We start from the raw sequence: 23,408 nt of genomic DNA on the forward strand, positions 1-23,408 counted from the left end.
AAGCCAGCGGTTCAAAATAACATAAGTGCTTCTTGATGTTTTTGGTCATGGGTAATTGGTATCCCATCATTTCGACAGGTTATAGTTGCCTATGTTCCGGGAAGACTTAAAAAATTTTGGGGTCCATGCAGGGATATTATGCCGCGGTGTTTTTGCCTCTTCGACAACGTGTTGGTACATTCTGGGTATCAGGTGAAAAAAAGACAAGGTGGAGCAACACTGAGTTGGCAACCGCTGACCATGTCTGGTGATTTTCTGGAGCATCTCGAGAGTCGCACAGGACAACACTTCGCCGGCGCCTCGAGGTACGTACAATTGAAAATTAAAAATCTTTTTGTCTCTCTTGTGCCCGGCGCTGAATTGGTTCCAATCTAAGTCCTTTTTTAAAATGAAATAACGGCCACCCCACCGTTTCTTCTCCGATGAGGACAAAGGGACCCTTTCATGGAAAGGTTGACAATTAAGGCACCTTGTGTCAGCGTCTTATCGTACATATCATATCCCATGTGTAGTAGACAAGTACCCCTCCCTCGGCCATCGATATCGATAATCAGGAATGGCCTAACTCGGTGGCACCAGCCTGAGAGAAATTGTGTTCATTTGTTCTATCAATTTGCCTGGTGAGGTCAAACAGAAGGGAGCGGCAGCCCTCTAGGTATCCAGTGAGCCTCTTGCTGGAACGTGGTCGCTATTCTAGTGGCGATCGTTTTCTCATCATCCCTTCGAATCATGAGGACTTAGTGTTAGGATGACGCAGAACAATCAGAAAAACAGAAAGATCCACAGTAGCAACCTTGACTTTTCTAGCAATCATTTCTGTGAGGAGGCGAAGTAGGGCCAGTGTTTCATCAATCAAAAGATGTGTAAGTTTTTACGGTGCTTCTCTCGGAGGTTTTGTAGGATGAATTTTACTTGAAGACAGAAAAAGAAGGCTTCATACCTGATTGTAGACTTATAAACCCCCCCAGTCCCAGTCAGGGTGTACGAAACCCACGACATGATTTGAACATGGTCCCCACTGGGCGTGGAGATTGACGGTCTCCACGTCGTTGTCCAGCGCCCAGTAAAGCACTGTCGTCGGATTTGGACAAGCTTGAAAGACCTTGTCAATTCCCATCGGATCCAGGCCCGACAACTAGATTGTCGAGAGCGATCAAGACACCGTTATGTTCCTCGATTTCCGGGGTCGCCCTGATTTATTGGTAGGCGTCAGCGACATTTGAACTTGAAGCTTGAGCTTTCGAGGGAAGATTCATTTGCTAAATCCCCTTGTATACGGAATCCATCTCCACATCATGCATCAAGGCCGACTTGCCCCGCAGGTCATAGGTAGCGATTAAGAGCATGTCGAACTCAGGCTGAGGGACCTACTACACTTACAACACACCAAACGCGCAAATGACCAAGATTGAGACTTTTTATGCATGTGAGTGCTGGCAGTCGACTGTTAGACCCGAGCCTTTGATGGTGACGAACCAGTGACCTGCCAGCAATTTCACTCTCAAGGTAACAGTTGTCCATTGAGATGCCACGAATGAGTGTGTAAGACATTCTGACCAGTGCATTTTGAAGAAGAATCAAGCTCAAGACTTTGTATTTGGGCTTTCAAACGGAGCACCCAGCCAGCACGGATGACGGTCAAGAGCAAAGAGGAGATTCGGCGGTATCGGGATTATGCAGACCCGGAGATATTTACCCGAAAGAGATAACTTTGTCGAGTCAAAGATTCAAAAATTGATCTCTCTGTTAATCTCTACCAACTACTTTCCCCCAAACGATGAAATACTTCTCAACGCGCGGAGGAGACGAGAGGCTGTCTTTCGAAGAGGTCAATCCTGCACGAACGTATTCATAATGCGCACATCTGTAACGATACTTTGCCACAGACTGTCCTCACCGGTCTCGCCCCTAACGGTGGTTTATATATTCCAGAATCCATTCCGTCGTTGCCTGCAGACTGGAAAACAAAATGGAGTTCGTACTCCTTCGTTGATCTCTCTGTAGCAGTGCTATCGCTGTACATTTCCCAAGACGAGATCTCGACGGCTGAACTCCGGTCGCTCGTCGAGAAATCATACGCCACGTTCCGTCATCCCGACGTTACGCCTCTGAAAAAGTTAGACGACAAAACGTTTGTTTTGGAGCTTTTCCATGGTCCTACATTCGCATTCAAAGATGTCGCGCTGCAACTCCTTGGCAATCTGTTCGAGTTCTTCCTGCTCCGACGGAATGCGCGCAAGGCTCCTGGAGAAAAGCAGGAGAAACTAACTGTTGTCGGTGCGACGAGCGGGGACACCGGAAGGTGTGTACAAATACCTTTTACCATTGATCTACGCTCAATTATCGTTTTTACATCTTAGTGCCGCGATCTATGGTCTCCGAAACAAGGCAAATGTATCCATATTCATCCTCCATCCCAAAGGCCGAGTTTCTCCCATCCAAGAGGCCCAAATGACCACAGTTACAGATGACAACGTGCATAATGTCGCTGTAAAAGGCACCTTCGATGATTGCCAGGCCAGTTTGCACTTCATCCCGATATATTTCCAGCCAACTGACACCAACACACCAAAATTAGGATATCGTTAAAGCTCTCTTTGCCAACAAAGAATTTAATGCCAAACACCGACTGGGCGCTGTCAACTCCATTAACTGGGCCCGTATTCTTGCCCAAACCGTCTATTACTTCCTTTCCTATTTTAACTTCCAAGCCCAATTGCCCAGTGGAACGACTGATGTAGAACTGCAATATGTGGTCCCCACAGGCAACTTTGGCGACATACTCGCTGGATATTATGCCAAGAGGATGGGTCTGCCCATAGGGAAGCTCGTTGTCGCTACCAATGCCAACGACATCCTAGCCCGTTTCTGGAAGAGCGGTAAATACGAAAAGGTCGATTCGTCGGTATCACACGGCGAGGGCGCAACTGCGCCTGTGGAAGGTTCATCTGATGGCAAGCAGGCGACTGATGCCAGCGGCGTTAAGGAAACTCTGAGTCCCGCGATGGATATCCTTGTATCGAGCAACTTCGAGCGTCTTCTTTGGTATCTCGCCTTCGAACACGCCGAAGGCTCGACGGATGCAGAGAAGAAAGCCGCCGCTTCGAAAACTTTGGATGGATGGATGAGCCACATGAAGAGCAATGGACGCGTCGAGGTTCCAATTCCGGTGTTGGAGACCGCTCGTAAAGATTTCATCGCTGAAAGAATATCCGATGACTTGGTATTGATATTAATTTCAGTTCCTTCTTCCACGCCATTCTGATGCATTCTTTCCAGACTCTTCAAACCATCAAATCATTCTTCGAAGGCGAAACATCATATGTTGCGGACCCTCATACCGCCGTAGGCTTGGCCACTGCTCGTCGCATTGCCCCTGCAAAGTAAGCTTTTTGTTCTTGTTTACTGCCCCCATCACTAATAACTCATCTTTACCAAGCTCACCGAACGTGTACCAAATCGTTCTATCAACCGCTCATCCAGCTAAATTCTCTGAGGCCGTCTCACGCGCCCTGGAAGGATCCCCAAGCTTCAACTTCGATCGCGACGTCCTGCCAAAGGAATTCCATGGTCTATTGGACAAAGAGAAGCGGGTCATTGATGTCGAACGCGCAGACATCGAGCTCGTCAAAGCCGTCATTGAAAAGGTTGCAGAGAAGGAAGGAGCCAGCAAGGAAATTGCTGGGAGTGTGTAGTGGATATTAGAGACAAGTCCACAAGTCGAAGGAACGCGAAAGTAAATGTATCAACATCTTAATAGCAACAAAATCTAGCCAACCGAGTGTGTAGTGTGAACGATAGTCTTACTTGAGGAGAAATACAAACAATAAGTTACAAACTCCCACAGGTACATGTGCAAAAACGTTTAAGTCTTCGTGATGATGAAGACTGGTATATACGATGCAAGTAGAGCAGAGAAGCACAATCTACATGATCGAAAAAGGAGTCCGCAAGTCAGTTGGAGCAAAGAACCAACAAGGTTGCAATAACATACGCCAGGTTAGACCATCCTGAGTTTCCGTCCTTGGAACGCATAGGGTGCGCATTCAGCGTCGTGCTGATACCAAACAACACTGAAGGCCAGGCCAAATATCTGAAAAGACGTATCCAATCCCAAACGGCAGGGGGTTGTCAGTCGACGTATACCGATACGTATCATGTTAATAGACGCACCGGTTACGAGTTACCATAATGAGGCCAGACAAGAACATTCCGGAGGTCGATAGACCATCTAAAACACGTAAAAATCTACGTTAGTCACCCGGAATTCGAAAGCGTCGACCCAAGGTGAATATTGGGGCACAGCGAAGTTCTTGTTCTGAACGAACCTGATGACTCCCGGAACCAGGTTTTAGGGGTGGTATAAGGAACCTCTAAAGATGCATCACGGGGGTCGTCTTTAATGGTAGACATTACAATACAGGATAGTTTGGTGAGGGATAGAAATGGCTTCAAAGACAGGACCGGTTATGGAGTTGTCAGGAGTAGAATTACTGTACCACCAAAATGAGAAGGCATTGGCAAACACAGTCAAACTTCTGACCGGCCCGACATTCCGCATGGTGTTCAGTAGATGCATCTCTTGCTCTTGCCGCTAACACCTTTTGCTATCGCAATAGACTCAACATGGGTACCCTATGACCTCTGCCTTCTTTAACGATAAAGTTCTGAATAATATCTGCAAAACGATAAAGTACCACGAATGACAAGATCATAACGCGACTTGCGGGACACGTTCAGGCTACCCGGAAAGCTTCATTGAACTTCAATGAAACTTGAATGAAACAGTAATAAAATTATTGGAAGACCAGGCGGGAGAAGCAGTGGGAGTAATAAAATAGTAAGTAAACTCATCGGTTGTCTTGAGCAGTTCTTATGGGATACAAAGCGATACAGAGCTTGTAAAATGACAAGTTCCCGAACGCGATGTTGACCAAGTTGCCGGAGAGTACGAGACTTACAGAATCGCTGGAGTAATGACGCTCAGCACATGAAATCAAATTTGAGCAATAAAGCTTCATAGATTAAAATTATGCGGCCATGGGTCATAGTCTAGCACTCTCCTCCAGCTACGTCGATGTCAGCGAGGCCTGGTATATCAGCATCCGTGTATATCCTGAATCTAGAGGCTGGAATGTCTGCAAAAGCAGCCGCGAATCTTGCATCTGTGTTGTTTGCGCCCTCGACACGGCGAATCCATGCGCACGCGATCCAATCTCCGTGTTTCCTGATGCTAAACAAATAAACTAAGTAAGGTAGAAAAACTTTTTTGAGATGTGGAATGACGTACGATTGAGCGTACACTTCTGGGTCCTTCTGGGTCGAATCGCCGATTGCCAGCCACTTCTTGTTGGGATACATACCGTTGAGGCGGTCAATGGACGCCAACTTGAACGCTTCGGTGTTACTGCTGGTAACAAACTGGATGATTTCACTGGGGTCTGCGATGGTCAGGTTCGAAGTGAAAATAGGGCCTTTCGCAGACGAATAAGTGGTATCCAAAAAGTCGTTCAGGAATGGGTATAATTGGAAAGGGGAAGCAGTGATATACACAAATTGAGGGTCGTCGAGGGATTGTGAAAGTGAACTATAAAGCTCTGGCATGCCGGGTACTGGTTTGGGGTCATCTAGCAGAGTCGACCTGAGGAGAGCAAGCTTGTCAAGCGTGTTAGATATCTTGACTGTGTCATCGATATCTTGTAAGAGATGATTGTGTTAGCTACAAAATAAATATTTATAGGATTAAAACTATACCAGATATGACACCGAATCCCGAATCAGGAGAAGAAAACACCGAAGCTTTGACAGTTCTCGAGTTAAACAGGCCGCCCAGGGTCGCAGTCGCTTCGAATTCCCTTCCAGCATTACAAGCGCCCAACGACACACCGGTCTTCAAGGACATTCCCAAGTCGGATCCAGATGTTTCTCCCGTCTTCGCTTTCGCAGAACATCCGGCAATACTCACGGTGGTCGACTTGCCAGGAAGTCCAATTGCACCTATCAGCTTGACGCGCTCTTGCAAGTTGCCCAATTTATCCCCCACATTCACGCCCAATGTAGTCAGGGCGGCCGAAAGTGCTGCAGCCAGTCCGCCCAAGTCGATTTGGCGAAGGGAGACGAAGGTTTGCAGATCTATCAACGTGTTTCCTGCATTCGCTGGGTCTGGGTATGCGGGCGAATCAAAAACGAGAATATCGTCGAGGATGCCAACTTCATCGAGTATGCCACGACCCTGAGGTGCGGTTGGAAGGCCATGGACCGTAGTGGAGAGCAGAGCAGCGCTAAAGCAGATCTTGGCCAGATGCATCGTAACGAATGTGGGGAAAAGGTTGAACCTAACGAAAGTGTGGAAGAAAAGCAAAGGGTAGCGAAACTAGCGAGGAAGCCGTATATTAGTAGTAGTTTTCTGCGGGCGGATGAAACACATGAAACTGAGACACGCACCTTCGTCCTTCACAGAAGGACCGAATGCGAAAGTAACAAGGAAAGCAGCGATGGACCGAAGAATCTTCGAGCTTTACCTTATAGTAGGGCCAATCATATCGAGCACGGTTCTGAACGGTCTTCTGAAGAACATATGGACAAAACCAACTCGGCAAGATGATCTGTGATGCATGTGTGATGGTTGCTCGCAAGAGGCATGCATCAGCACAGCTGCTGGTTTTGTCGGCATTTCAAAAGTCACAAGAATTGCAAACTCCGTAGAGGTCAAGGTCATAACATCCCAATTGAACTGGGTCTTTGACTGGACAGAGGCCGCCAAAGTTCGAAGAAAATAACAATGGTGTGCACGTCCTTGTTTTGTGACCTGGTCGAAAGCGCGGCGCCCCGTCACATATTGAATTGCATTGGGATTTGGCGAATTCGGAGACTGTATGAATGACGATTTAAGCCTGTAGAATTGTGGCCCCGAGCAGTAGCTGCCGCCAAGACATGAGTGAAGGATAAAAGAAGGAAGACTAGAGAATCATGAGGAAATGCAAAAAAGGCCATGTCCCGTGGTCGTCTAATCACAAGACGGTAGGTGGTAACACAAGCAGAATTGTAAGAAGGAATGAGCCCTAGTAAATTTCGGGAGAGCCACACTATAGAAAAACTGGACATCGCAATAGACTTAAAACTTGTTGTGTTCGGTGTGTAAGGAAGAGTAGTTACAAGTTGTAACCATCTTTGATGCTCTGAGAAACGGCGTATCACCACGCCTGGTCATCTCCTAAAGGCCGATACCTGACTAAGTCCAAGATCATATTGAACGATGGATTGAAGAGTTATTTCCTGGATACAAAATCCTGCTCCATGTTCGCCTTGTTGAAGGTTACGTGCGATTGCTTGAAATCACACATTGACATCCGGCTTCGCCAGCCTTCTTTTGATGATCTTGCTAAGTTTAGTTCCGACTCACCTATGTAGGCAGAAAATGTTTGACAGAACGTTCACGGGAGCAAAAGGGTTTAATTCCGATGATTCTGGCCATTCTTCAAAAAAAGTTTGTTGCAAGGAAAAGGGCGATTCAAGTCGATTCTTCGAAGTGATGATGATAGAGAAAATGAAATTGTTCCCCCAGGTAGGAATGTCGAGTACAGTGCGTGAAAGCTTACAATTGGTGTCAGGGTGATTTAGAATAGTAATACACAAACGATGTAAGAGCAAAGCAAAGCGAGAAAACATTCTATCGGCCGTATCTTTTGCGCGAATGTTAGTTAGCAGAAACATAGAATCCAGAGATAGGCGTACTTCTGTAATTCCCATTCGCGATTGTCTAAAGGACAAACGTTCCTCGTCTTAAGCCAGCGAGAGATACAGTGAAAGTGGAAAGCATGCTGAAACAAAACACTTAGATGAGAGAGAATGGATTTGGATCAGTACACACATTGCAGATTCCCCAAGCTGCGTTGCACTCCTCGCTGGTGGCCGAAACTTGATTGGCTTGACAGTCGATGCCTGTGAGGATGCAGTTGTATTAGATGAAGGTATACGCATAATCAAAACGCGATACGCACAAAGATCCATGATATGGTTCCTGCAGATCGCACAATTATCGACGACGATGTCTACGATCAAACAAACATTAGCGCCCGAGGCTCAGACGATATAATGGCGGAAGGTACCCCATGCCCACAAAGCAACAGCATTCCACTTCAAGGAGATTAAGTTAGCATTCAATTGGAAAGTATGCCAAATAGCGCCACTGTACAGTGCACAGATATGCTTACCTTCTTCACTTCAAAACGCGCTTTGCCACTGTCCTTTCCTTCCTTCTTGGATTTGGTGACAGTCTTGGTGTCTTCAGCGTCGACATCCATATTATCGGCCATGTTGAGGGAAAGGTATGAAAGAGTTTGTATTAGGGAAACCGACGATGGTGGTTGTGGAAGAAACCTAAACCCCGTGCTCAACGCTACTGACGGCGAGGCGTAATTATAATTGAATGCTGTTGACAAACACATTGCAACTGGCTTGCCGGGGCAATGCCGGGGCGGTCCCAGGACTCAGGCAGCGTTCTTTTACTCCTCATCACAGTGCCTCATCAACATCGTTTGCTTTTCAAGCCTTGCCTTTGGCAGCATGGATCCCAGTTAGACGGACCATATCGCAATTTGACGTTCTTACCTTCCCAACCGCTGTGTGGACAAATACATCACTGGAAAATTACACCTGGTTACGAGCAATGCTTCAGGTCGCGTCAGACGGTCAGTTAACGTCCTAAAACCGCATATACACATCTATCTGCCTCTTGAATGCAAATCTAATGTTGCGCCTTTGAGTCTGACAGCGAATTCAACATTGTTGTTCAGTTGAACCGTGTGGACCCACTATTCAGATGATTGAGCTACAACCAGTTTTCATCATGGACCTATTACTTTTGAAGTATAAAAAGAACCTGCTGCGCGTAGTTGATTAATGGGCCTACGGCGAAACGTTGCCGTTTGAATAGACGTTCTCTGCCTTGCAGCCTTCATGTACATCACATCAGGCAAACAAGGCTATGCCTGGAATGTCCTTGTTGTTCTCATGCTCCATAAAACTAATCAAGCCTAGCTCCACTCTAGCCCTTTACTCATATACACCCTCTTTACAGTCGTCTCCACACCTTTCACCCTCAGCCTTAACTTTCTTTGACCAGACATGGGAGACTCAGGAGGAGATATATGCGCGATGATTTGCGGGGGCTGCTGTACGTCATGAAGTCGTGGCGCAAACGTCCAAATTAGTCGACAGTGAACTAACCAAATCTTTTTCTTTCCTCCTCTCCACAATGACACCACAGGCCTCGTTTGTTTCTCTGGCCTGGCCAATTGGTGTAACACACGTGGGGCTTCCACCCATTCATTCCTGAAAACCCTTCCCTGATTTCTCATAGAGGCCTTTGGTTCGCGAGGATGTGGCAGAAACAGTAACGCTGGTTGTTGCGGATCATGTTGCAACGACTCTTTCGACGAGGACAGATTTGAAGCACAGGTTCAGCGGGACCTAGAGAAGACACGAGACCCTAACGCGCCTGCAGCAAATACTGAACAACCACAGGCCACAGAGGGCATGACAACCGCGCAGAGTACGCAGGCAAAACAATAAGGGCACTGACGCACAGAAATCTATTTTTCTTTTGGGCTTTCACTTTCGTGAGCAAACATTCCACGATAATTTTCCGTGAACTAAAGAGTATGGGAGATAGTATCATATGCTCCATTTTTTACTGGTATCTGGGAAATTATGCTACGACTATACCTATTATGTCGCATATGCAAACTTCCGGGGGCGGCTGAACGCTGAATGTAACTACCGTCCTTGATTCCTGTCATTCATCCCCAATATCCCCTCCCAACACCTTAGACCACGGTGCTGTCGTGTATATGTGGTTCTTCGTGATTATTGGTTATCACCAGGCAGTAGCCAGACTGCAAGATATCGGAAGACCGCACTACATGCTTCATCCCGGGTCGAGCGCGGATATATCCCCCCACCATCCTTTGTATCGTATGAATTTGAAACTGGTGGGATAAAGGAAATGCATCGCGGTGATAAGCATATCAAGTAGTTTGACCAAAGTTTTGTCACGTCGTGGCGAATAGTCTCTCGGCCCAGCAACAAGGTCACTGTGATGGCTCGTGGTAGTAAGGTGGTTCTCGTAAAACATCGTAATCCATGAAGGACGCCCAACGATCGTCCAACATCACTTCATCACGCGGGTTATGCCCCCGCGCTTGATAGGAGTTGCTAGTTGAACCGCTGCTTTGCTGCGGTGCCTCCAGATGACGATCATGCCCGCCTGAAGGAGAAGCAGTATTGGCATACGTTCTCTGCAGCTCATAGGAAGGTACCTCGTGAAACATACCGTTCCATCCACCCGACAAATCTGCGAACGTTTGGTATTGAGGACTCCCCATCGAGGGTACCATTCTTTGCATGGGTACTTGTCGAGACGACGACGAAGCATGCCGTGAACACTCTGGCGGAAGCGATGAATTGGAAAGCGGCGGACTTGCCGAATATGTCAATGGCGTGATTGAAATGGAGATAGGTTTAGACGCCAATGGCTGTGCTACTGGCATTGGAGGCGACATTGACGGCTCCTTCGCTGGGTGCTGCTTGTAAATGGGTGTATCTGGAGACCCCGGTTCTGTAGGGTGTTGACTACTGAATTGCGTAACGCGCTCTGGCGTACTTTCGTTCGACCCTGAAGATCTTGAGCCAGAGAAGATGTCCTGTTCGCGTTGCTGGATAATACTCGCCTGCCCACCAAAATACAGCAGTTCATCGGTGTCCTGATCGCATGATGGAGCGGGCCTGCCTTTCTCACAGTAAAATTTGTGGGCTTGACGAGCTTTCTGAAGCATGACTTGAAGAATGGGCTACAGTGACGACTATCAAGATGCAATTTAAACGCTAACAATCTTGAAGCATACCAGAGATCTAGCTGCACGACTGCTGGTTTCCGCTGCACTCACAAAAATCTTGAATATGGATTCAAATTGTTCAAGAGGAGGAGGTTTGAGGTTAAGATGCGAGCCCCTAATTGCTAACGTTCCCACGATGACCTAAATGATTTTTTTAGATTTGAGTTCTCGACCATACACACATTCAACCACACACTCACAGCAGCAGAAAAAGTGAAAGACCATATCCGCCAGATACGAGAACATAGTAACGGCTTCTTCATGAATTGGGCGCGGGTGTCTTGTAGCACAATACAAGCACTTGAATATGCGGCGTGCACCGACTGGCTGTACTTGCTGTTCAACGGGTTATCGGGATGTTCAGTCATAGCCTGGGCGAAATAGGAACGATGCAGAAACAAGAGCACTAATGGAAAATCCCCGTCGAAAGGTGAAACAAAAATAATCATTAGTGGGAAAAGGTAAATTAGAGCATGATTGCCCACATACTAAGTTCCTGATAATGGGATCTCACAAATATTTGCATAGAAATCGCAGTTCGATCATCGTGGGTTTGGTGGGAGTCGGTCCTGGGAAGCGAGAATTCCCGTATTTTACGATCAAGTTCCATCACAGAATCGTACGCTGGCGGTTTAACCGCCAAGGCGAGTCGCACAAGTGGCACCATTAACTCGGACGATGCTCTGAAACCCCACACTCCGACTAGATCGAAGATTGGACGGTCAATGTCAGGAAGGAAGTCTCCGGAATACAACAGACTCACACCCCAGAGGAACTTCGCCTTCTTGAAATAAATTTTCGTCTTCTACTGTTGGTATGCGACAATCGATGTACGACATCAATAAACTGGGCGGTCTTCCGGTGACGAGGCTCTAATGATCATCACCAATCAGTAACGACTTTGCGACAACACAAGAGGACATAAATGAACGGGAGTAACTATGCATCTAATAGGCGACCGCAGGCAAAATGCGAACCACACTGGAGACTGACCTGCCAAAGCACTCCTGCCATCAAGTTCCAGAAATAGACGCGCCGGTCATATGCTTCCCTGCCTTCAAATCCCCACAACGATGGGTCAATATCTGGGTGAGAATTTTTTGTGTTAGCCATATACGTATTTGTATCTAGCCTGAGAAATTCGAGCTCACGGAATCCAATCTAGGATACAACAGGTAATCGATAGGTAATTTGTTCAAATGGGCGAACGGTGGTGCGCGACAAAGCTTACCCTGAGGGCCACCTGTCCGGCCAAATCCAGAAGAACATACGACTGTTCGAGATTACTTTCCTTCCCACTCATGCCATTGTACACGCTCATGAGATGGAGAACCTTCTCGACGAATCAGCCAAGGAATAGGGCGGTGATAGAGATGCATTTCCACTTACCTTGATTGTAACGACAGATGGCGCACCCAAAACAGACTGGAGTGCCAAAGTTGCTCTGCATAGCCGGTAATAATGCTGTGCTTCGAGATTATAGGGTATTAATGTAAGGTCGACCAAGGAACCAATGCCTAGAACGATCAGAAGCAAAGCGAGGTCGTGGGGACCATATGGGACGGGGTTTTGCTTGTAAATGATAGGAATAAGCTCGTTTACCAATTTATGACGGGATACGATGTGAAACATCCATGATAGATGTTCGAGAAATGTGTCACATAATGTAATGGCTACATCCATTGGCGGAAGAAATGATTCTATCATATTCTGAACTGACGAGACCATCACGTTGGGAGGGGTGAAAGGAAAGGATTGGTAACAGTGATTGATTTCAGGTGATAGATAACTTGGGTCCAGGTCTTGGAGAAGTGGTTCAATCTTGTGGACGAGGGGGGATTCAAGGCTTTCGTCCGAGGACTGCATTTTAAATGAGAATTTTTGAAAATATGTGATGTTAGTTCACGAACGATTAGAAGACTCTGGAGAAAAGATTTAGATTAAATGCAGAATAAAAAAAACACAGAGAAACACCTACTTCCGATCCCCCTGATGGTCCAAAAAAACGGGTGCCACCGTGCCCATCTAACCAAAGGGTTCCTGGGGATTGAGACGCGGAGAGGGACGCCGTCGAAGAGTCCTCAGCTACAGGCTTGAGTTTCGGACTGTCATCGGCCTCGAGCTCTAGTCGGACACCGAGCAGAGGATGTGGTCGATCTGTTGCCGAACTATGGGCAATAGCGAGCGCGTCTTCCAATGAACGCATACGAGCCTCCATCCGTCGCAATTTATGTCTGAGGTGCTCCGTAGCGGCTAGCACAAATCTAAAGTGATTCATGTTGAGTAAATGGTTCCACAAACTAGCAACCAATCTCACCGACTTCCCTCTCCCGGAGGTATCGTTCCTGAGCAAAAAGAGCATCTAGCAAATGCCCAAAACCTTTCGACAAGACTTACCATTTGGACACAGTGCCGCACATCCTCTCTTGACACAGGTAGAACAGGGAATCATTCTATCGCAACGTATCTTCAGTCGGCGGCATTCTGCGCAGGCTATCTCGCCTCTGGACTTTTTTGTTATTGGTCTTTCGTAACAAGCCGCCGCATATTACACACCTGCTTCTCCTCGCGGCTTTTGTGGGTACCCTTATCTTTGCAGATAGAGAATCGAGAGAAGGCCCTGAATTTTCTGTCATATTTGTCTGGAAAGTAACTTCGACTTTTGGTTGCAAGGGGTAGTGTACGGGTTTGGGGTCCATCGGAGCGTTTTCTATGTGAACAGGAGAGAAGAAAGATTCATATATCGAAACTTGGGGTAGGAAATGGGGAAAGAGAGTTTAAAGATATTTAAACAGATTCGCGTGCTATTGTTAAGTTGGGGAAGCGGCGACATATGGCATCAACGACATATAGGCATAATCGGAGCGAACGCAAGTTGTTGCGGATTCTGTCTCAAAGATCTTTCACCCACTTGAACTTGCACCCACGTGCCGATCACATCAGCAAAAGTGCTCGGATCCCCAAATGCCTTGTCAAGGCATTTGGAGGCGTCCAAAGGCCCCAATGCCCGAAAGGCATTGTGCGGTTCGTAACGAGAGACTCCGAAGACTGAAAGGCTTCGAATTATTTATTCCAAGGAAATGATTTAGGTAGTACTAAATATAGCCAAATCATTTGGTTAAAATTTGAGAGTGTCCGTAACATTTAGGCAACATTTGGGAGTCCCAAAAACATTTGGCAAACATTTGCCAGTGTTTAAATGTTTTACACTGTTCACATGGTTCCTTATTTAGTGGATCCCTCAGATTATCATAGCAAGTAAAAAGAACTTGTTGCATTAAGAAAACTTATACTACAACATGACTCCAAAAGGTACAGAGAAGCGAGAAAGTGGGTAAATAACAAAATGATGCTGAGATGATGTCATCAATAGATGTTACCCATGAATTATAGGAGCTACTTTGGTTGCATGATGTAAGCAAGGTGTGTGTGCAGAAGTGCGCATATACTCACCTAAAAGTTTGGGAACTAGTGAATAATTATATACCAAGCCGGATATCCAGTAGATCTAAGGCAGAAGGAGAACGGTCTACGGAAAGGCAGATACATGGTCAGTTGAGGATGATCTAATCAGAAAGGAAGTGGCAGAATTACCTGTGAGTTAGATTCAGCTATGATATACGAAGACTTAGAGTTGAAAAGTCCAAGCCCAAGTCCCACCAAGCGTCGCCGGAGTAGTGAACATGAGAGTATGTGGAAAGAAAGAAACGGGGGTTGAAAGAGATTATTATGCACAAACAAACAAATATTTGATCTCCGATTCACTCCGATTCATGCTGATCGCATTGTGACTTCGTTGACAGTCGAGAAATTGTACAGACCGGGTGACCAACTGTACAGAATTCTAATTAGAACTAATGTGGCTGTATAGCCAGTAAATTTTGGTGTGGATGAATTATTTCATCAGCATTTGAAAGTCCTGTAAACATTTCTCATAACCGAAGTGTAAAACCAAATGTTTTGTGACCTCTTTTAATTTTGTTAAATGATTCCTTCAAGGTTGCACAGTCTACGAATTTTTTTTTGTAAATTGTAGTTACTAGAAATTATTTGGTGCTTGTTTTGTGCTTCAAAAATGTTTGTGGGGCCTCCAAATGACCACCAAATGATTTGAGTGTTCCCAAATGTTGCCCAAATGTTTTGCGTGACATTACTGTGTCACGTAAAACATTGGCATGCCTTATAAGGCTCCCAAGGCATTTGGGGGTCTGGTCACTTTTGCTGATGTTCTAAACACAACACAAACTAAGCTGACAAAACTGGGAAACATGGAGATTATATGCTATGAATGTCTCGAAGGATCTTTGTTTGATGGTGTACATGATCTAGACCAATGTCAATCCCGCTCTGCGCGCCGACAGCTGACCGGCACCATGATTGTTCGGCGGATGTGCGAAGCAATTTTGATTCCATATCGTCAACAGCGTACAGCGGGCGTTCGAATATATTGATGTACTCGATGTGGCTGCCGTATAGTCTCTCACGCACCGTTAATCCATCAGGTACGGCATTCCTTTGGAAAAGCATAAAAGAAAAGCAACTCAGACTCGGAGTAACTGTAAGACGCCACAAACCTCGAGCTTTCTCAATACCAAAAAACTAGAACGTGAAAATGTCCACAAACCCTCAAAAAAGCACTACAAACACTGCTTCTAAACCTACGGCTACCACTGCACGGAAAACCACTCAGCCTCAGGCAAAGCCGGATATGTTGGGTATGTCCTCTTAACCTTGCAAGGATTCTATCAATGACATGGGATTTCTCATGCAGATCTAAGCCCTGAAATGATGAAGAAGAGGTTAATGCAAGAAGTTAACTCTAAGGAAGGAAAGGAACATATAAAAAAGGCGAAGGAATACATGAAAGATCAAGCCGAGGAACAGCTAAAGGATCTTCCAGAAAAGATGGAAGAAGTGAATGAACAAATTGATGAAGTTCGGGAGAATGTTCAAGAGGAAGTTGACGAGGCAAAAGAAGAAATGCAGAGGGAATTTGACGATGCAAAGGCTCAAGCTCAGGCATGTATTCTTATTTTAACTGTCTGTGAACGTAGGAATGAACATTTATTACTCTAGAACATGTGGGCGAAGTATTGCGGTTGCTTCTCTGGTTAAATACTGAGCAGCCCATTATACCATCATATATTTCTGCCCATTTTTCAGAGGATTATACCCAAGCATACATTGCTTTTGATTAGAGGATGTACAGTTACTTCGTATATTATATTCAGGGTTGATTGTACTTATTACGCGTCTGTTTACTACTAGTACACAGCTTCCAGATTTATAGGCAAATAACACACAATTTATGGCATGTATAGCATTCAGAAAATAAGTGAGAAAGTCAACTTGGTGTTATCTAAAGGCATTTTGAAAGAATCGAGCTTCAAGCTTCAACAGAAAGATTCGACCAGTCAATATACATACATTCTATTATTAGAACAGTTTGATTGCATACGTCATCGCAGGTCGAGGCCGCGGGGAGAATCGAATCATGGTTTTTTGCAGGTTTTTTGCTTTACAAAATCCTCACCCTCTTTTTCCAAAATACGCACCCAATTTCTCTCTGAGAGTCTACAAACAAATTGCTTTGGAAATCACCGGTAAGCCTCAAACAAGGTTCAACTGGTATATTGATGTCACCTGTCGCTTGTCGTTCAGCTAACTTGTCCGTCAATCGGCTTTGTTTATGACTTTCCACCGGCGCATCGATGCAACCGTGTAATAACAGCTTCAAGCCAGGCCTTGCCCCCAATTGCGCCGACTTCCACTGAAGCGAAACTCTCGCCTGATTGAGTGACAGCGGACAGGACCGTTGTATAGAGATTCATTTGACTGCAATGCGTCTCTGAGTATGCCCTTTCTGGTGGCCGCAGTTGCCTTTATCAACTTTACTGGGAACATTATCTCCATGACGCCAAACGTCCAAGCGGGAATGCTACAGATATAATCAAATGCAACGGTTGTTGCTGCGCATTTCTCATTCAAATTTGTTAAGCTTACCACAGTGAATAATGGCCGGTGCAATCTGGACAAATATTAAAGAACGGTTACTCGGCGCTTTTGTCACCTGCTCATCAATTCGCTGTGTTTCTAATACACGATTTTGGCTCAGCGCCTTCCAGCGCTCGTCCTCAAACAACGAACTGATCTGCTCCGTGGACTTGGCAAAGCTCCAACGCATTAATCTACGCGCTGTGCAAATCTGGAATACACCGACGCTTTCAGGTTTCTTGAATCGCTTGAGCCAGATACTCACATGAAAGAATCGGATCGCGTTAGGGACGACGTTTTTGTAATCGTACTCCTTCACCTGATCTCAAATTTGCTTGTGCAGTCAGAAGACGTGTGCAATTTTTGAGGTGAGTGGCCTTAGTATGCATTTCAAGGTTGGTTCTGACTGCTGCATTCAATGATAAAACTACAATACGGAGCACAGAAGGGGCGCCGTTGGCTCGCAATATCCAAAGCGTGTCATTACAGGCCAATACGCTAACGTCTCTGATGTTAAGCGGGATCTTATTGTCCTTGGCAGCAGCGCCGGGACTTGCTAGCTCCATGCACCTGTTTCCCGTTCGTTTTGAAGTCCAAGTTTTATGTGAATTGATATTTATGAAATCCTGTCTGGATTCATATAAAGTACAGATAGACGAATTTACAGCAAGGGTATCTACAATATCTTGGATCACGAATCGAGTCCTGTTTCCCCACCATGCTGGTTCCATTTTTCACTATCACATTCCTGTCATTAGCGCTCTCGGCCTCAGCATCACCTGCTCGACGAACTACAACTTTCTGTGAACAGTTGGTGGTATCTTGTGCAGCCGCCGGGCCTCAATCCATTACCAATCCTTGGACCATTCCAGCTTGTATATTTGGAGCAACATGTTTTGGCGGAAGTAGCCCGGTTGACGCTTTTCTTATCGCTGTTGCAACTGAGAGGGGTGATCCTAGCTCTGCACATGCGTCACTCAGTCTTCCTGTACTCACCGTCGAGGTAATTAATCTTTCTTTCACACTTTGAACGATGTAGTTGCTCAATTTCAATTAGACATTTAACAATATAAGCACCGACCGAGTTGTAATTACGCAGCAAAACTTTATTGATGGTGTATACTCCGCGTTGGATGCGAGCAATGGACCGTACCCAGACGTGTCATCTGTCATCTCCTCGTTCCAAAGTATCAGCGTATGGACTCAGTTTTGCAGCAATCGGGGGATTCCATGGAAGAATTTTGCCGACTACTTCAAATACTCTGCCACTGTCGATTCTCCCGGATGCACATCTCCTGCCTATCCAGTTGTAACGAATGAACCATCGTGTCAGAAGATCTTCGAAGAATGTTTACGTACGGTCAATTTTAACCTCTACAATATTTGGACCGTCAAACCTTGTGTTTTCGCTGCCGTTTGTTTTCCTGGTGACATAAACGTCGACAAAATGTTGACTGCTGTGTATGTCTACCGAACTGGAAATGACCCTTCCACGGCACCGAAGAGCTCCGATCAACCTTCCCTGTCCCAAGCACAGTTTGCGTCAATCTCAACAAACGGAAATACAGTCACAACTCAAAACTGGATCGATGGTATTTACCCTCTCGTGAATACGGTCATGATACAGAGCTAATATAGTGACTTGCATTAGGGTACTACGAGCTGCTTTCTGGTGCTGGTGGCCCATTTCCTACAAGCGCGGATATTGTTGTTGAATACTTCAGGCGCGTTCGAAATTGGACAGGATTCTGCGGACTTGATGGGGTTCGTTATCAAGCGTTTGCCTACTACTTTAATTGGTCATCCACCAATTCGTATCCTGTTATATGCCCATGACAGCTCGCTTCAATGTAATGTGATTGCAAATGTCATTAGCTTTTGGATACTGTTACACTATCTGGGTCTGCATTTTTTCAAAGATATTTTATATTTTCCACGGTATTCCTAAGAAATGATACTGTCATTGATTTGCCTCTTGAGCATGAGTAGCGGTTCCATTGTTGTCCGGCGCTTAAAAACACATCCGTGTTATCGCGTTACGTAGCCTCGGCAATCACCGACGGCATAGGGTCTAGCCGGCTGCGTGAATTATGACTCACCTGAACCGCATGTCGAGAAACACGATCGATTGTTCTTTGTTTCCTTTCACATCGTCTTGAGCACACTGTTTTGAAAGAAGTGCACGGTGAGGAAGTTTTCTCTGACAATTCACAGGAATCACCTTCTTTCTACGAGTATAGCGCCTTATCTACTAGGAGCGATGACCATGTCCAAAATTATCCCATTGTCTTTAAAGCTGGAATTGGAAGAAAGCAGGCCGAACGCTACGTGTACTTTCCACTTGATTCCTTCTTTTTAGGATATTTCGGAGAAGAATTGTCGGCCGATGACATATCGAATTTGATTCTACGGACGGAATGTCTGCGCTGTACGCGCGTCTCTTCGTGCCTTCAAGTCGGTTCCTTCCTACTGTATGCAGGCCACGCCCATGGTAGCACCATGTAATGATACTGCGCAGAGAAGTCTCCGAGTCATTCTCTAATCATTCAATCCACCCATCTTTGTCCATCGATCATGACCTTAATTTGATGAAAGCGTAACACTGTATGTTATGTACATCAAACCCTTCCACACATAAACGTGGGACCCATCTACACCGTATGTGTTTTTCTCGATTGGATATGCGGTTAAAATTATCGTGGAAGTAAAGGTGATGTCTTCCTCTCATTTGTCATTTCTTTGTTTCCTATTTTATCTCGTTTTGGTGTCCGACAGATGGTCATGCGATCTCATTTCTCCCGAACCCTGAATGGTTAATGACTCGGTATTAGGCTGCGCAAATTACACCCTTAACCAGCAATCATAATTACTCTAGCTGAAGCATACCGCCTCACGGACAGACGCACGGGCGTTAGGCAAGCGGCCCGATTGGCAAGGCATCCTCGAGGCGACCCCTAATATACAGACGCTGGAGGAGTATAGATGCAATAACAGCCGCAAATCAAATAACAATCATCGCCTTGAGAAGAAGAAACGATCACACTAGGCTAACAGATCGGTGAGATTCCTTGGGATTTCTAGCTTTAACTTGATGTGCGGGATTGTATGCCTCTTTTCCGTGGACCACACCCATGGAAAGCTTCTCAGGACTGCTCCACAGGGATGTCATTCGCACTGCATTTTGGATCGGTGTACACTGTGTGATCTATGATAGTGGCATGGAAGCAGGACTCGGGGCAACCTAGACTGGGCAACTAGCTCATATAGCTCTGTCTGGTTTTCTTTTGCCGCTTCCTGCCCTACTATTTTAGTGCACACTGTGTCGTATCTGCTATCCATTGGATGTCTAAACTGGCGTTGTGTTTGACATTGGCATGGATATATGGAAAGATTAGGCAATCTTGGCTCTCCTAGGGTGTTTCAATTTCACACTATTTGCCTCAGGTTTGTATGGCGAAGAATTTTTGGATGCGTTGATATTCAGGCCTAAGATCCAAAGGCTTGCACCTTGGCCAAGATGCTTGGTATGCGGAACCGTAGATGTATCTCTATGAGTCAAGTCATTAAACGGTGTTTTGATAAAGTAATTTTTGGGTCCGAGTAATTGGTGAAGCAACGATCTGTCTAGTGTGTTCTAAATGAAATACTCAAGTACAGGGTCGCAAATATTGATATTTTTATGATTGTAGATAAGGAGTTTAGTATCAAATTCTGTAATCCTCATTGATAGCGAGATTTATCTTGAATCTTGTTACATATTTCTGTGAGTTTCTTTGAATTGGAGCTAGGGCATCCATTGAAGTCGAACAAAGCACTGCACTCCATCATTGTGGACCCATTCGCGTGGCAAGTTTAAATTAAGTTAAAAGCCCCTATCAGCACCAACAGGATTATGGCTATGACTCGTTGAAAGAACAATGGGGAGTATATGGGTCGGTGATAGTGCAAGGTTCCCAAATCGAGCGATCTCTTATGGCTTTCCCATCCTATCCTACTAGTATCGCACTGATGATACTCTAAAAGTGCAATCTAGGAGCTGTATTACTATTAGTAATCACAGGGTCTCTTAACGCCACGATTACTGTCATATAGTGTATATTTAATAGCCATTGTGTCGAGTCAGAGAGACACTTTCTTAAAGGTTAAGGTCAGAAGACACAAACATTTTGGCCGGGATTGAGTCTGATTGATTTCTTTAAGTCCGTTAGGGTGACACATCCACATTAGTCATCATCCAAACATGGTAAAATCTTCCCATCCTAGCAATTCGACGCAACTGGTGATGTGATCCCGGCTTTGTCAGGGATTCATCATCCTACAGTCATTGACGGAGGTTGGCGGCTGTGACATAAAAGTCGGAGTGACGAGTCAGTATATTTTCAGGTGAATCAATTGGAAAGCAGGGGTGGTAGGCCATTATAAAGCATTAATCAGTGAGCGCGTCGGAATCGAGGATGAAGTGCCGTTTTGACAGGAAGTTGTTGGCATTTTGTACGTTTGCTTCATTTCGAGGCGGATCCGGATAAGTCACGGCTGGAACCCTTGCATCCAGCTTGCGTGGATATTACGAATACTTACTGCCGCATTGCTAGGTAAGAGTTTGAGTAGGATCGGGGACGAATAATGAAATGAAGTGTAAGCATTTCGTATGAATTTATTGCTGCGGTAAGTTTTGTTATCAGTTTTGTAAAACACATACGTTTTCTTCCTGGCGGAAACGGCGAGCGCCTATGTGCATTTTTGCCCCTTAACCTGTAGATTTTGTACCTTACAGAACCTGATAGAGTAATACTCGGCATCTAGGTTTGCGTTATGCCGTTCAATGCGGACTCCGAATGACAAACTGTATACCTCTGGCTCCCACGCGCGGTGTGGAGCGGTGCATGCCATCGATTCCGGGATGGAGGGGTTTGAGAGAGTACGAAGGCCCGCCATCCGGAGAAGTCGCACAAAACCTGTGTTGGGTGTCTACGATCCCACCCTTGAGATTGTGTTGCCCCCTTGAAATTTCTAAATAAACGCGCGTCCAGCGCACTCGGATTCAGTTCATAGAACCCCTGGGGTTGGATACTGATTAGCGCGTACCGTAGATAGGTGGATTGCGCCTCGTGTCTGCGGCGCTTTGGAGTTGTGTTATCTATTGGTATTGGTGATTTATAGGCGCCCGGTGTACGCTTGCGATTAGATTTTTGGCGATAATGGCGTACCTATTCCCCCGCTGCGCAGAGCGTGCCAGTGTTCAAAGGATTGCGCAGGCCATGCCGCTATCCTGTAAGTTGTACTTGCGCATGCGCAGTTCGTCGGCGTCGGACTCGGCTTGCATTGACCATGGCAAGCAGCCCGCATGGATTTCGACTTCGCGAATGGCATGTTCGTGTGCTTTGTGTGTGGCGTATTCCCGGTGGTGCATCCGATTCGGAGCCGCTGGAGTCCATCCCACATTCACGCGTTGGATGTAAACGAGTTGAATTGAATTCATTTTGACTGGGAAAAAAATATCATGATCTAGTCAGAGTTGCTTATTTACCGGATAGTTTGCGATTGCGTGTCCCGTCCCGTATCGATGATCGAAGTGTGGACAAGTCACATTTGGAGCAAAAAAAAACAAGATGAGTTATTTCTGGTTGGTGGGATATGGATCATGGAAGGATCTTGGATTGCAACGGTCCTGACTCACCGGCGAAAAGACTCCAAAATAGTGAATGTGATTGGAGCAAGTCGCGTGGGATCCACAACACGCCTCTCGCGTGGTCAAATATGGTAACGATGTCAGGGGGAAGGTGACGAGAAGCTCGCGCGCGCTAATGTGAGTGTAAATGTTAGATATATACGACTTTATGAGTCATATTTTGTAATTTGATCCCTGAAAAAGATGTGTACTTGATGTGATAGTAGTCAGGTCTGGCGGGCGCTTGGATTAAACATTTGATGAGGTTTTGTTTGCGATACTTGGGAGGTATTAAGCATATGTATTTATGGTAGCTAAATCGAGATTTCGTACAGTAATGGTGTATGCATATGTATAGAAAGCAAGAATGGAAAGTCCGTGTGTGTGGTGTCTGTGTACATGCAAAAGTGATGATCATGATGCAGAGCGAAAGAAAGAAGGCAACGGAAAAAATGTGACCGCGTATAGTGAATATCATAGCAAGTTGGAGTGGGGGTTAATGTGACTGTATGCTAGCTACTGGAGACAGCTATGTATAGGTACAAGGGATTTTACAGAAAGAGTTAGAAAAAGTACATGAAAAGAAAGAAAATGCGAAAAAAAAGTACAACCAAAATGATTCCCATAAAGTCCCTTGGTGAATACACGTAAAATCTATGTGTCGTTTGCAAGCAGTAAATAAGTCGAATAAAAACTGGTGGGGGTTCTTGTGTGAACGAAAAGGCTCCGTTGCATGGCTGTTCTTCCTGTGGAAAAGTTTTTTTTTACGTAGGTGGTAATGTGATAGGATGGGAAGCGTCGATGGCACTGCATACGGAAAGCTTGGGAGCCAAGCTGAAGGGCTGATCATC

At 45.7% G+C, this 23,408-nt stretch overlaps 6 protein-coding genes across 6 annotated transcripts; 3 read left to right on the forward strand and 3 right to left on the reverse strand.

The window, feature by feature from the left end:
* Nucleotides 1-1,777: 1,777 nt before the first annotated feature.
* On the forward strand, nt 1,778-3,695 carry JR316_0013260 (Threonine synthase; the record flags this gene model as incomplete). Its single annotated transcript, XM_047898872.1, has 6 exons — nt 1,778-1,828; nt 1,887-2,302; nt 2,361-2,490; nt 2,579-3,223; nt 3,280-3,383; nt 3,440-3,695. The coding sequence occupies 6 exons, from the start codon at nt 1,778-1,780 to the stop codon at nt 3,693-3,695; spliced, it is 1,602 nt and encodes a 533-aa protein (XP_047742420.1).
* A 1,357-nt stretch (nt 3,696-5,052) lies between these two features.
* On the reverse strand, nt 5,053-6,307 carry JR316_0013261 (Phosphatidate phosphatase APP1; the record flags this gene model as incomplete). The annotated part of the gene is made up of 3 exons (XM_047898873.1): nt 5,053-5,233; nt 5,291-5,696; nt 5,755-6,307. 3 exons carry the CDS (start codon nt 6,305-6,307, stop codon nt 5,053-5,055), a joined length of 1,140 nt encoding a protein of 379 aa, XP_047742421.1.
* Nucleotides 6,308-7,669: 1,362 nt separating this feature from the next.
* On the reverse strand, nt 7,670-8,315 carry JR316_0013262 (RING-box protein 1; the record flags this gene model as incomplete). The annotated part of the gene is made up of 6 exons (XM_047898874.1): nt 7,670-7,682; nt 7,735-7,820; nt 7,871-7,941; nt 8,001-8,051; nt 8,109-8,136; nt 8,214-8,315. The coding sequence occupies 6 exons, from the start codon at nt 8,313-8,315 to the stop codon at nt 7,670-7,672; spliced, it is 351 nt and encodes a 116-aa protein (XP_047742422.1).
* A 1,776-nt stretch (nt 8,316-10,091) lies between these two features.
* Nucleotides 10,092-13,594, reverse strand: JR316_0013263 (uncharacterized protein; the record flags this gene model as incomplete). Its single annotated transcript, XM_047898875.1, has 14 exons — nt 10,092-10,267; nt 10,334-10,850; nt 10,905-11,036; nt 11,096-11,301; nt 11,385-11,597; nt 11,659-11,767; nt 11,889-12,056; nt 12,127-12,228; nt 12,285-12,755; nt 12,806-12,817; nt 12,874-13,159; nt 13,213-13,240; nt 13,293-13,320; nt 13,406-13,594. The coding sequence occupies 14 exons, from the start codon at nt 13,592-13,594 to the stop codon at nt 10,092-10,094; spliced, it is 2,637 nt and encodes an 878-aa protein (XP_047742423.1).
* A 1,913-nt stretch (nt 13,595-15,507) lies between these two features.
* Nucleotides 15,508-15,955, forward strand: JR316_0013264 (uncharacterized protein; the record flags this gene model as incomplete). The annotated part of the gene is given in 3 exon segments (XM_047898876.1): nt 15,508-15,610; nt 15,667-15,935; nt 15,950-15,955. The coding sequence occupies 3 exon segments, from the start codon at nt 15,508-15,510 to the stop codon at nt 15,953-15,955; spliced, it is 378 nt and encodes a 125-aa protein (XP_047742424.1).
* A 1,652-nt stretch (nt 15,956-17,607) lies between these two features.
* Nucleotides 17,608-18,725, forward strand: JR316_0013265 (uncharacterized protein; the record flags this gene model as incomplete). Its single annotated transcript, XM_047898877.1, has 3 exons — nt 17,608-17,892; nt 17,947-18,481; nt 18,541-18,725. 3 exons carry the CDS (start codon nt 17,608-17,610, stop codon nt 18,723-18,725), a joined length of 1,005 nt encoding a protein of 334 aa, XP_047742425.1.
* Nucleotides 18,726-23,408: the final 4,683 nt, after the last annotated feature.

Source organism: Psilocybe cubensis, chromosome 13 (assembly GCF_017499595.1).
Source record: "Psilocybe cubensis strain MGC-MH-2018 chromosome 13, whole genome shotgun sequence".
Classification (NCBI taxonomy): Eukaryota; Fungi; Basidiomycota; class Agaricomycetes; order Agaricales; family Agrocybaceae; genus Psilocybe; species Psilocybe cubensis.